This window comes from Schistocerca piceifrons, chromosome 11 (genome assembly GCF_021461385.2).
Source record: "Schistocerca piceifrons isolate TAMUIC-IGC-003096 chromosome 11, iqSchPice1.1, whole genome shotgun sequence".
NCBI classification, from domain to species: domain Eukaryota; kingdom Metazoa; phylum Arthropoda; class Insecta; order Orthoptera; family Acrididae; genus Schistocerca; species Schistocerca piceifrons.
In genome coordinates this window covers 172,543,503-172,555,767 of record NC_060148.1, presented here as the reverse complement: position 1 = coordinate 172,555,767, position 12,265 = coordinate 172,543,503, and the positions used below count along the sequence as shown (strand labels likewise).

The window sequence follows — 12,265 nt, the reverse complement described above, 5'->3', positions numbered from 1 at the left end:
CTCAACAGATGTCGATATCAGTTTAATGAATTTCATTCTATTCTATCACTGTTTCATTTGTTCTCATTCCAGCACTTACTTCAACATTACAAGTTTTTCAGTCTTGATATGCTGGTGCTGCTCCATTAATAATCTTTCTAGAATTTTGTCTTCTTTTGAGATCAGCAAGTAAAACCCATATATAAAATCCAAAGAATAGGACTGTTTCAGCCTGTAGCTCATACTCTTTTTGTACTGTTAGAAACATGCTTGCCCCACCAAAAGGCGCTAATGATGTTAGAAAAGTAGTAAGTAGTGTGCCAAGGTAGGGTGTGTGTTTTTTAAATAATTTTATCACAAATAAGCATTTACTGAAGTGAAAGGTTTTGATTTAACTGTTCTAGACATTTTATGATTCTGATCGTAATAGTAGTATGAGTGATGTGCCACTTGACAGTCCAGTTCCTCCTTCCCAACACAGTTGATGTACGCTGTATTGTGTCATTTGATATGAACAACATTGATTTCATTGTTTTAGGTAGTAGCTGTGTCATTTTATTTGATTACACTACCATTATATGCATATGAAGATAATGAAGTTAGAAAATATGACTGAAAACAATAGCATAGGGAGAAGGCTTAAGTTGAAGGTCATAATGGATTTTCAAAGGTGTCGTCATTAATTAGTCTTAAAATTTTTTCTGCCTCCCATTGAAATATACCATGGTGAACTTGTCACTCAGAATTTTGAACTCAAAAGAGAACACTTAACCAGAAATACTATTTAGTTATTAAAAAGTATGACAATTGGGCTTTATATATGTGATACATTTTATATAATATGGGAGGACTGTGACTGCTTAAGTGTATTTATTACAGTTTGTTATTTTTACCACAGGCCCAAGTTTACCCACACAACATGAATATAAAAGAAGAGTTGGAGGAGGGTGTGAATAAAGAGGTAATTATAGAATTTATATGACCACATGGAATTAATCATCGCTGAGTTGTTGTGAAAAAATGAGATGGTTATCAATTGTGTGTGTATTCACTTTAGCAGTCCTGTGTTTACTTTAAATTACAGTATTATAGCATGACACAGGTTGGAAACGAGGAAACAGGTAAAATAGAACATTTTGTTATAGTATACCCATATGGATTTAAACATTGCCTTTGAGCAGGTGTAGTAATTTAGCTTATGAGTTCATAGAATTGCTTCTTTACATTATAAGCACAAATAAGAATTACGTAAGATTGCATTGATGAAGTTATATTAAAATTCGTACCAAGTCCCAAGACTCAAGCTATGATTTGCTGTTGTAATGAGTAGTTCCCTTAATGGTTCCATGTATGTGAACGCCAGCATTGTATGTTTTTATTTGCCATGTGATACTGCTGTGACAATTACATTCAAGGAAAACCTACACAAAGTTGTGCAGAAAAAAACAGGTGATCCTAACCTACTGAGTAGAGACACTGCAGGTGTTATGGACAGGCAGTCTTGTGAAGTACTATTGAGCAGTTTTCTGAAAAGTCACAGGAAATATGTGCAAGACTACAGACATATCTAGTTGGTGTAAAAATCTTCTTGAATGATTTTGTGATTCTGTATGATGGCTCTTGAAAAAAATAAATTCATCTGCAAGAATGGAAATGGATCCCAAAATTACTGGCCATGTGAAACATTTTAGTGTGCTTATTCACAGTGCTACTGTAATGTAGTCAGCCTGTAAAATGGGACCATAGTTCTGAAGTAGTATTTGGGGGGAAAGCTAGCTAAGTTGATGAGCCTTTCAATGACTCAGCACTTCTGCCGTGCAGTTAGTCGTTACCTTATGCCTTAAATTACATGCAAGCAGTAAGATACATTAGAACTGAATGGTACAAATGGATAGGTGTGATGTACCTGCCATTACCACATTGTAAACTATACAAGTACCTTTCCTCGTGATGGTGTCAGTCATAGCTAACACACACAACCTGTGGAATGAAAATGAATCTTCCCATAACTGCCTACCTATTTGTCGCAACAAGTATTTTAAGTATAGTTATATGTTGGCAATATAAAAATATTATTGAGTCGAAGAATCCTACTTTCACTACTGTTTGGGGGTTACCACCAATAGCATGCGCTTTCATTTATTGCACAAATTTCATCCATATTCATTCTTGCCCTTCGTCTCCCCTCCACTCTTCTGATGCTACCGTCCCAGAGGTGTATCATTTCTCTCTTCAGTCTACATTCCATGGCTTGCTAAATATTTCGAGGGTTTCTGCTCAAGGTTTCAGCCAGCTTTGGTCCAAGAGTATTTTGAACATGACAACTTTCTTGGAGGGCATTACATTCAGGAACTACAAATACATCAAGAATTTACTACTCAACAGTTTGATGGTAGTATGGTCTTTACATTTTATTCAGTCTGATTTCTGTTTCTCCGCAGTGACTCTCCACACAGCGTGCACATGTTATGTCCATTCCAGCACTACTATTCAAGAATTAACTATAAAACACACAGAGAAAGCAATATATCTAACTTGCTATTGTTATGATGTTTCACCAGTGGAGGCTAATGCATTACTGTGCTGTGTAGCTGTTCATTCAAAAGAATTAAGCTGTGTAACAGACCACATATACACTTTAAAGTTACTAAAATATGGGATTGCACCTTTTGACTAGAACAACATGGAAGGAATGTAATCAAGAAATAGAGAGGGGGAGGGGGAGGAGGAGAGCGAGAGGAGTGCTACATATGTAACTTGATTCTGAAAAAGCCCAATTAAATTACGGTATTCTTAGCAGTTGAATAAAATACAGGCTTAATCTTTGTTTCAAGTAACGGAAATGTAATGCGTACATGCTAATTGGTTTTGATTGCTATGGGTGTTGTTTCAGCCAGAATTTGGCTGCTCAATAATGCTACATTCGAGGAGCAGAGATTTTTGACTAAACAAGGTCATGAAAGTTAGCCCGAAGTAAAGTTACATATTTTTGGTTAAAGATAAATGGAAGGAGTAACTATCACTGCAAAATAAATTTTTATTCATATCTAATCTCTACATGTCAAATATGCTTGTGTTGTCCATTGTTTTGGACATGTCCAAGGGGACAGACAGTATTTTGATCCTGCAACCACAATGACTCAGGGGACAAAGTAGAGACATGGGTTATCTGTCGGCATCAATTTACATAAATGGGGGGTGTTGTTAGACACTGTAAAGGACAATACTACTACTTCAATAGCAGCAGGTGAGTTTCTCACACTTGTAACTTCGCAGCTGCGAGAGGCAGTTAGGTTGAGATGACGACTTCGACATGGTGCTACTTGCACGTTGATAGCTTTCTTTTTTATTGTAGTCATAGCTCCTTTCAATTCTGACATCTTAACTGAGCAACTGTCACAGCCTATACCCACACAGTTCTCCAGGGTCAGAGAAAGGCTTTCCATTCTCCTTAGAATTGTAGTACCTATACTTCACCAGTAATGCTACGCTCATCATCTTAAAACACTTGAGGTTCATCTTCCACTACAATCCTTGTCTTTATTGATATCAATGAAACTCAAAGAATCTTTCGTGTAATTTGCCATCACCATCAACATATCTTGCAGCTAAATTCAGTTGGGCAGTGTGTGCTATGTCCATAGCCTCACCGAAGAGTATCCTGTTATAATGATAATCTTTGATTTCCTCCAGTAATCTCGATAACATCACTGTTTCACAGCATGAATTAAGTTCCTTACACATTGTTTTACATATGTAAGTGGCATTCGCTTAAGTGGTCTCAAGGTGATGGTTTAGTTGCAAGTCTCCAGTGTCAATTCTAAATCTTACAAGAGCTCTAAAGTTTCCCATGTTACTCACTATACTTTCACGATCATTATCGTTTTCTAATAGACTTCCATCATCTGTATGACCACGCAGGGGAATATTTTGATTTCCATGAAATATGATTGTTTTTATTATAGGTACAAGATGGTCTCTGTTTTCTCTAATTGATTTATGACATCAGGTTTGCATTCCTAGTGTAGTGATTTAATTTTGCATCTGTTGGTGCTTTAATGTGGTACTTGAGCTGAGAGTGAGTCTCGAGGTCACCATATTTATCAGTAAGTTTGGCAAACTTTGTTTGTGGTTCAGTCACAATTTTCTTGGTGATAATGGATTTCTTTCCTCCAGCCATTTTATTATTCACAAAAAGTGAACAGTTAGTGCAGAGAAGTCCCTTTTTAACTTGTGAGAACACAAGCTGTGGATGGATACTGTTTAAAATAATTATCTTGCACTTGCTTACGTTCAACTCGCCCTTCATTGTTGTGCTCAGAAGTAGGAAAGACAACTTTTTCCAGGTTTCATTGGAGCTGTGAGAAGCTTGTGTTTTATATCATCAGTAATATACGGATTGTAATACATCCTATTAAATGCCAATATCTGTGTGTTTAAAGGAATCGGTTGATGAACTTCGTTGTGGAAGTTTCGACGAAATGCTGGTTTGTGCCTTTACATCTGGTGGTGTTTTTTGCGGCTGAATGGTGACCAGAATCATCAGATGTGTCTACTTTTTTTTTCTTTATTACATACCAATCCATTTTATTATATTGTTATGATGTAGGTAAATTACATGCAAATTATTCACGAATAAACACTTTATTCGCACTGAAAATTGCAACACTGGTACACTTAGCACTGAAACACACTCAGTCACGCTCCCCATATTTCTAATATCACTAAGCACAATACTGACTGAAGTCCATGGTAATAGCCAATATTGCAGTTGCTCACTTTTAATCACTTCGAAGTTATGGCGAAGATGGTAGCTTTCAAACTGACTACCTGCTTCTCATATGTGGCTCGGTTGTTTTGAGAACATTCACTGCCAGAATGTCAAATGTACTTTTGGCCACTTCTAAGTCACATTGGTGATGTTGCCCTCTGAGCTAGGTTTTCAACAGATGCTTGTCTGTCACATGGTAGTGGCAGCTACAGCAGGGTTAAGATTAATGAAATAATTAGTAAATGAGGGCAAGGCTCTCACATTACCACAAACAAGGAAAAGCTAAATGCAGATAGAGAAAAGCTTACAATATTGGTTTCCACACAGAAAGACAGAGTAAAAGGAAATTAACACAAATATATTTATGCACCTGCTAATATTGCTACTGCAGAAGTGCTGTATTTGTTCTGCACACATTGTACCACTCAGTTAGCTTTTTTCACACACGTGCCATGAGAACCTTTCAGTTGAGTGGCCCAAAAACAAAATTTCTTATGCCACTGCTTTTATAGGGATACATTTGAGATACTGGATATTGTGGATGCAGAGAAAGTCCACCCATCAGATAGGAGATTTCACAAAAATCATGGAAGAACAAATACGGATGTAACAAGAGGGAAATTGCTGTAAACTTCACTTTGGTGGCTTGCATGGATATTCACTGACAGCTGTAATAGTACCAAGAGTGTGACTGCATAATTACACCACTTGACTGAGAAAAGTGGTGGAGAGTAAACCAGCTGTGAATTTGTACTCTACTGCACATAAAACAAGTGGTCACTGCTTTTTACATCAAAGGCTATTCCTTGTGCCTGTTCATTATAGTGGAAAATTTATCTTTAGTTTTGAGGTACTAGCACAAATACCATAGGTGTCCAAAGGGCATATATGTGAATTGTTCTCTGTGACTTCTGAAGGATTGTTAGTGGTGCAAGCCAAACGATTATATTCATTTTTATTTGTAAAAATTTAGGACAAATTCACAATTACATTCAATTGTAAGATAATTAAATTTGTAACTGACATAGCATCCATAATTCACATCACTACCGTGACTGTGACACTGGAGAGAAGCAGAAAGTTGTCATGATATCTTATATGTTTTATATTTTGTATAATAATATGGCATTGATTTTCAGAAGGAAAGAAGTTTTATTTAAATAAAATTAGTGGACTTCTTGGCTTCAGCTGGGTATGCATTTACTCCAGTTCTAACCTCCTCGACCGCCATTACATTTCACTCCATTCTCTGTCCATGTCCCACCCCTCCGCCCCGGGGGCCTTTTAGGGTGATTCATTGGCTGAAAAGGTCAAGGTGGTGGTACACTGATGTGATGTGAAATCGTAGATCTCTTCCCCCCACCCCCGACCCCCCCCCCACCCCCATCCCACCCCTCTCCCTGTGGTGCTTAGTGTCTGGAATTTGGGCACATGTTTGCATTGCAGCACTAACCTCATCTGTAGAGACTGTGGATGAGTGTCGCCTGCAAATGCTCAGTGTGCCTCTCTCCACATCTGTGTTGACTGTGGAGAGCACCACACTCCCTGCTCACCAGATTACACTGTTCTCTAGAGAGTGAAGAAGGTACAAGAGTACAAGACTCAGGACAAACCTACTGACAAAGAGGCCGAAAGGAAGTACAAGCATTTGCCCCCAGCATGTACACAATGTCATATGCTACAGCTACAAAGACATTTCCCCTTTGCTGATGGTACTCTGGCCTGTTACTCTTTCTGTAGTGGGCCCCTCAGGGCCACTGAACCATCCTTGCACCCCTGTTGGTTTGGGGGATCCCCTTTTGCTGCTTTTTCCACACCTGCTTTGGGATCGATAGCTTCCCATACACCAGGGACATTTGTCCCCACCTCCCAGCCTGAGATGAATAAGCTTCTTCTGGCTTCTCTTGCAAGTAAGAGGTCCTTGGGGTCATTTCCTTCGCTGGGTTGTACTGGTCTACAACTGGACACCAGCAAGTGCTAAAGGAACTACAAACTGTTGGTCACACAGCTTCATGATCATCATCTTTACCTGAAACTGATTCAGAGAAGTCCTTGGCATAATCAAAATCCTGTAAGGAGAGAAGACAAGAAAAGTGTTTTAAGGAGGAGGATGACCTTCCAGTGGTCCCCCATACTAGCAGATCCACCTGTTCAACTCCTGTGGCCAAGGCAGAGATTCCAGCAACCCCTGAGGCCCTAGTTTGAACCACACAATGGTACCCAGAAAGGAGTTCACACATATGTTCTGGATACTCTGTATATCAAACTTTTGCCTCTTGATACAACTTTGGAGGCTGTGGTTGTTCAGGTAAGTGCATTCGGCATAGTACGATCTGCAGTGTTTACCTCCCTCCTGATGATAAAGTATCTCATGAGATATTGTTTGCATTGATTTCTCAGCCCCCCCCCCCCCCCCCCCCGGCCCCCATATTCTCTAATCTTGGGCAATTTCAATACATATAACCCTTTGTGAGCTTTAACCATGATCACTGGCCATCATAAGGACCTCGGAGTCTGACTGGCACAACTTGATTTGCCTCTTAAATACTAATACCCCCTCACGTTTTTGGCATGGCACACCGAGTGTTCTTGGTCATTAACCTTTTCATATACAGCGCTTGGCTTCTCCCATCCATCCACTGGGGAGTTCATGACGACCTGTGTAGGTAGGGACCATTCCACAATCTTCCTGTCCCTCCCCCAGCATAACTGCCCTGGATGCATGACCAGATGGGGTCTCAACATTGCTGACTTAAGTGCTTTTGCCTTTGCTGTCGGCCTTGACTCCCCGCCGCATGGAGGCATCAACAAGGCAGCCCAGAATATAATTACAGCCATTCATTTGGCAAGTGATTTAGCAATCCTCTGTTCTTTGGGCCTGCTCTGACGAGAGATTACCTTGGCGGTCATCAGAGTGCAGAGGCCATTAGTGATAGTAGGCAGGCTCTCCAGTACCATAAGTGGCACCAATTGGTGGAGCATCTTATTTACTTTAAGTGGCTTCATGCCCAGTTCTGCCACCTGATGAAATAATAAAAAGAAGAATGCTGGGAGCAGCATGTTTCAACCATCAGACCACGTACCTCCTCTCTTCATGTTATCAAGCAGTGGGTAGAGCAAAAGCAATTATCTTTTACTACATGCCACCTGGAGCTGTATAAAGCTCCATTCATTGAGTGGGGATTCATCAGTGTCCTAGTCCTCTGTGCTGATACAGCACCAGGGCCAGGTCACATCCACAACCAAATGATCAAGCACCTATCAGTGGATTGTCAGCATCATATCCTTGCCATCTGTAACTGGATCTGGAGCGAGGGCCAGTTCCCATCGTAACAATTAGAAAGTATCGTTGTCACAGTGCTGAAATTGGGTAAGCTCCTTTAGAGATGAGCAGTTATCACCCAGTAAGTGTCACCAATGTTCTCCGTAAATTGCTTGAATGCGAAGTGAGCTGGCAGCTGTGTGGCTCCTTGAGTCTCGGGGTCTTCTGGCTGCATCCCAGTGTGGTTTTCACCAAGGCTGTTCTACTACAGACAATCTGGTTTGCCTGCAGTCTGCCAGCCAATCAGCTTTTTCCCAATGTCAATGCATTATAGCCATCTTCTTTGACTAGCAAAAGCTGTATGACAGCTGGAGGTGATGCTATATCCTTGCTGCCTTACACAAGTGGGGTCTGTGGGATCCACACCCAATTTTTATGTAGAATTTCCTGTCACAGTGTATGTTCTGGCTTCTAGTTGGTGCTTCCCGCAGAACTCCACATATCCAAGAGAATGAAGTCCTGCAGGGCTCTGTACTGAGTGTCCTTGTCTTTCTACAAGCCATCAGTGGTCACCTCCAGCTGTGAGGTCATCAGTATCACCAACCTTACATGCTGACTATTTGGGCCTCTTACTATTGCTCCTCTAGTGTGGGTGTCATTGAATGTAGACTGCAAGGCACCATATGAAAGATGCTGTCATGGGCACTGACCCATGGATTTTGGTTTTCAGGTGCCAAGACCTATGTCATGGTTTTCTGTCAACATGGTATGGTTCATCCACAACCAGAACTTTATCTTCCTGACAAACTACTCAATGTGGCAGGAACTTACTGCTTTTTAGGACTGGTCTTTGTTTCTTAGTTGACATGAGTTCCCAGTATTTTTCAGTGTAAGTGAAAGTGCTTGCTGCACCTCAGTACACTTTATCACGCGAGTAACACCAGCAGGGGTGCATAGTGCACTACCCTTCTGCAGCTTTACAAAGCCATGATACAACCCTGTATTGGTTATGGGAGTCTGGTATATGGTTCGGCATCATCCTCAGCATTGTGGATACAGGATCTGATGCACCACTGTGGTGTTTGATTTGCAACAGGAGCCTTTTGAACTAGTCCTGTGGACAGCTTATGTATGGAGGCTGGGGTCCATTCATTGTGTATCAAGAGCCAACAGCAGCTTCTCAGTTATGCTACCTATGTTTGCGACTCTCCTAAGCATCCAAACTATCATCCCCTCTTTCCAAACATGGAAACCCATCTTCCATAATGGCGGCCTGGATAAGGGATTTTGATCACATTCCACACTGTCCCTCACCTCTGAACTCCAGTTACTTCTTCCTCCACCTCTCCTCTGGGCCCACTCATGTACACCTATGTGGGGAACCCATTGGTCACAGCTTTGTTTTCCCCCCAGGGGGTCCACAACTCTTTTGTGGACACGTGCGTAGCGAGCACGGAACCCCGAGCTAATGTGGCCCTCCTTCCTTTCCGGGCTGCATACCTTCCCTTTCCTTTCCGCATCCCTCCCCGTCCCCCATCTTCGCCCCCCCCCCCCCCTCACCTCTGGCTCTTTCCTTCCCTTTCTCCCCCTCTGGGAGTATGGTTTGTGCCTACGTCCGGAGACGGACGCTCGAAACTGTTCCAAATTCCTTGTTTTATAAACTTGCAAGTCCTCGTCCATCCTCTGTCCTTCTCTTTTCCTTCCCTCTTCTCCTTGCCCTTTTCTCCGCTGCGGCGTTTGAGACCCCCTCTTCTTTCCTTTCCCTTTCTCTTTTTTCCTCCCTGTGCGTGTCTGAAGGCCGACCCACGCACTTCCATGCATAGCCGGTGATGGGGTAACGCGTAATTCCCCGCCCCGGGTAGACAGGTAGGACACGTACGTACCTCCTGGTAACGGCCAGGCCCAGGGAGGGGTGATTACCCGAGCTGATACCTTCCGAAAGTGCCGATTGGTCCCTCCGTCCGTTTGTCGGGAGGTGTGACCTGAGGTGTGAACAATCACCTAAGGCGGGTGTGCCCTCGGTGAGGGCCCCCACAAGGGAGGAGCGCGCCATCGGAGACGCCGGTAATCATGGGGGATTCTTCCGCAATGGTTTCCTCACCTTCCACTATGTCTGCTCACAAACGTAAGTTCACTGAGTCTCAGCCACAGACAGTTCTTCCATCGTTGCCACAGTTCCTTGTTGTTTCTCGGTCTGACGAAGGTCACGACTTTTCCACAGTAAACCCTTTCATTATTCAGAAAGGTGTTGACGCAATTGCGGGTCCTGTAAAGTCTTGTTCCAGATTACGGAATGGCACCCTGTTGTTAGAAACACACAGTGCCCTCCAGGCTCAAAAATTGCTGCGTACTTCTCTGCTTCACACCTTCCCTGTCCGGGTGGAACCGCACCGTACCTTAAATTCCTCGCGTGGAGTCGTTTATACACGCTCCCTCGATGGATTGTCTGACGAAGAAATTCAGCACTACCTGTCTGACCAGGGCGTAACAGCTGTTCATAGAGTTATGAAAAGGGTTGACACGAACATCATTCCAACCCACACTGTCTTCTTGCCATTTGACAAAGTTCAACTCCCATCGAAAATCAAAGCAGGCTATGAGATAATTTCTGTTCGCCCTTACGTCCCAAACTCTACGCGTTGCTATCGGTGTCAGCGGTTCAATCACACCAGCCAGTCCTGTTCCAATCCGGCCAAATGTGTTACGTATGGCAAGGATGCCCATGAGGGTGCTTGTCCACCTCCATCCCCTCGCTGCATCAACTGTATGGGTGACCACGCTGCTTCCTCTCGAGATTGCCCCGTTTTTAAGGATGAAAACCTCATCCAGGAAATAAGAGTGAAGGAAAAGGTGTTGACCTTTGCTGCTCAAAAATTATTCGCCAGTCGACAGCCCACCATGCCTCAGACAGGAAAATACAGCACTGTCCTTGCTTCTCCTCGGCCAATAAAGGAGGCTGCCACGCAGACTTGCGACCTCACCTTTAGTACTACGGTAGTCAGATCGGCCAGCGCAAAGATCGCCCGTTCAACCTCACCACTTTTGCCTGCCCACTCTATGGCTCACCCTTCGTCGGGTTCTGCTAAATCTCGAGCCCAAAAGTCAGACGCCAAGTCTTCAAAAAAAGAGCATTCTCGTGAAGAGTTTTTACGTACCGCAACTTCACAACCATCGGTTCCTCCTTCATCTAAACATCATACTTCCAAGAAGGCTACGAAGAAACACAGTTCCTCTCCTTCTCCGCCAAGGCGTGTCCCATCTACAGCACCACCTGGCAGAAATCGCCCTCGGCCGTCTTCTGTGTCGCCGAGGCACACTGCTGGTGGCCGGTCAACCGGCCGATCGCTGGTGGCAGGAGCTGCTCCTGACCAACCTATGGATCAGGATCTTCTGCCTTCGACTGAATGCCATTCCATGCTGTCGGTCGCAAGCTCTGAGCAGTCGTTGTGTTGACAGCACCCTTGGTCACGTTCCTCCATTTTCTGTTCACCCTATGTCCATTATCCACTGGAATATCCGCGGCATTCGAGCCAATCGGGATGAATTGTCGATCCTCTTACGATCCTACTCGCCGGTCATCTTTTGTCTTCAGGAAACAAAGCTGCGTCCCCATGACCGCTTTGTTCTCCCTCACTTTCAGTCAGTCCGATATGACCTCCCCTCTGTTGAAGGCACTCCAGCCCATGGAGGACTCATGATTCTGCTCCATGATACTCTCCATTATCACCCAATCCCCTTAAACAGTTCCTTCCAAGCTGTTGCCGTCCGTCTTTCCCTTTCCGGATACACGTTCTCTCTTTGTACGGTATACATTCCATCATCCACACCAATGGCACGAGCTGATCTCCTTCATCTTCTTGATCAGCTTCCACCCCCCTATTTGCTGGTTGGGGATTTCAATGCCCATCACCCGCCTTGGGGATCTCCGCATCCTTGTCCACGTGGCTCACTATTGCTAGACTTCTTCCACCAAGCGGATCTAGTCTGCCTCAACACTGGGGTCCCCACATTTTTGTCTGCCTCCACGACAAATTTATCTCATTTGGACCTTGCGGTCGGTACTGTTCCGCTAGCTCGGCGCTTCGGATGGTTCGCCCTTGATGATACCCACTCGAGTGACCACTTTCCATGTGTTCTTAGACTGCAGCCTCAACTGCCATATATGCTCTCGCGACGCTGGAAGTTTGCCCAAGCCGATTGGACACTTTTTTCGTCTCTAGCGACATTCGATGACCGTCGCTTTCCCAGCGTCG

At 43.5% G+C, this 12,265-nt stretch overlaps 1 protein-coding gene across 4 annotated transcripts in view; it reads left to right on the top strand.

Moving 5' to 3' along the window:
* Positions 1-12,265, top strand: part of LOC124720002 (zinc finger protein 708-like) — a 98,624-nt gene that overhangs the window by 19,882 nt on the left and 66,477 nt on the right. For all 4 annotated transcript variants that reach the window (XM_047245237.1, XM_047245238.1, XM_047245240.1 and 1 more), the window contains exon 4: positions 878-940. In XM_047245237.1, the coding sequence (XP_047101193.1) occupies positions 878-940 (63 nt within the window). The remainder of the gene's footprint in view (positions 1-877; positions 941-12,265) is intronic.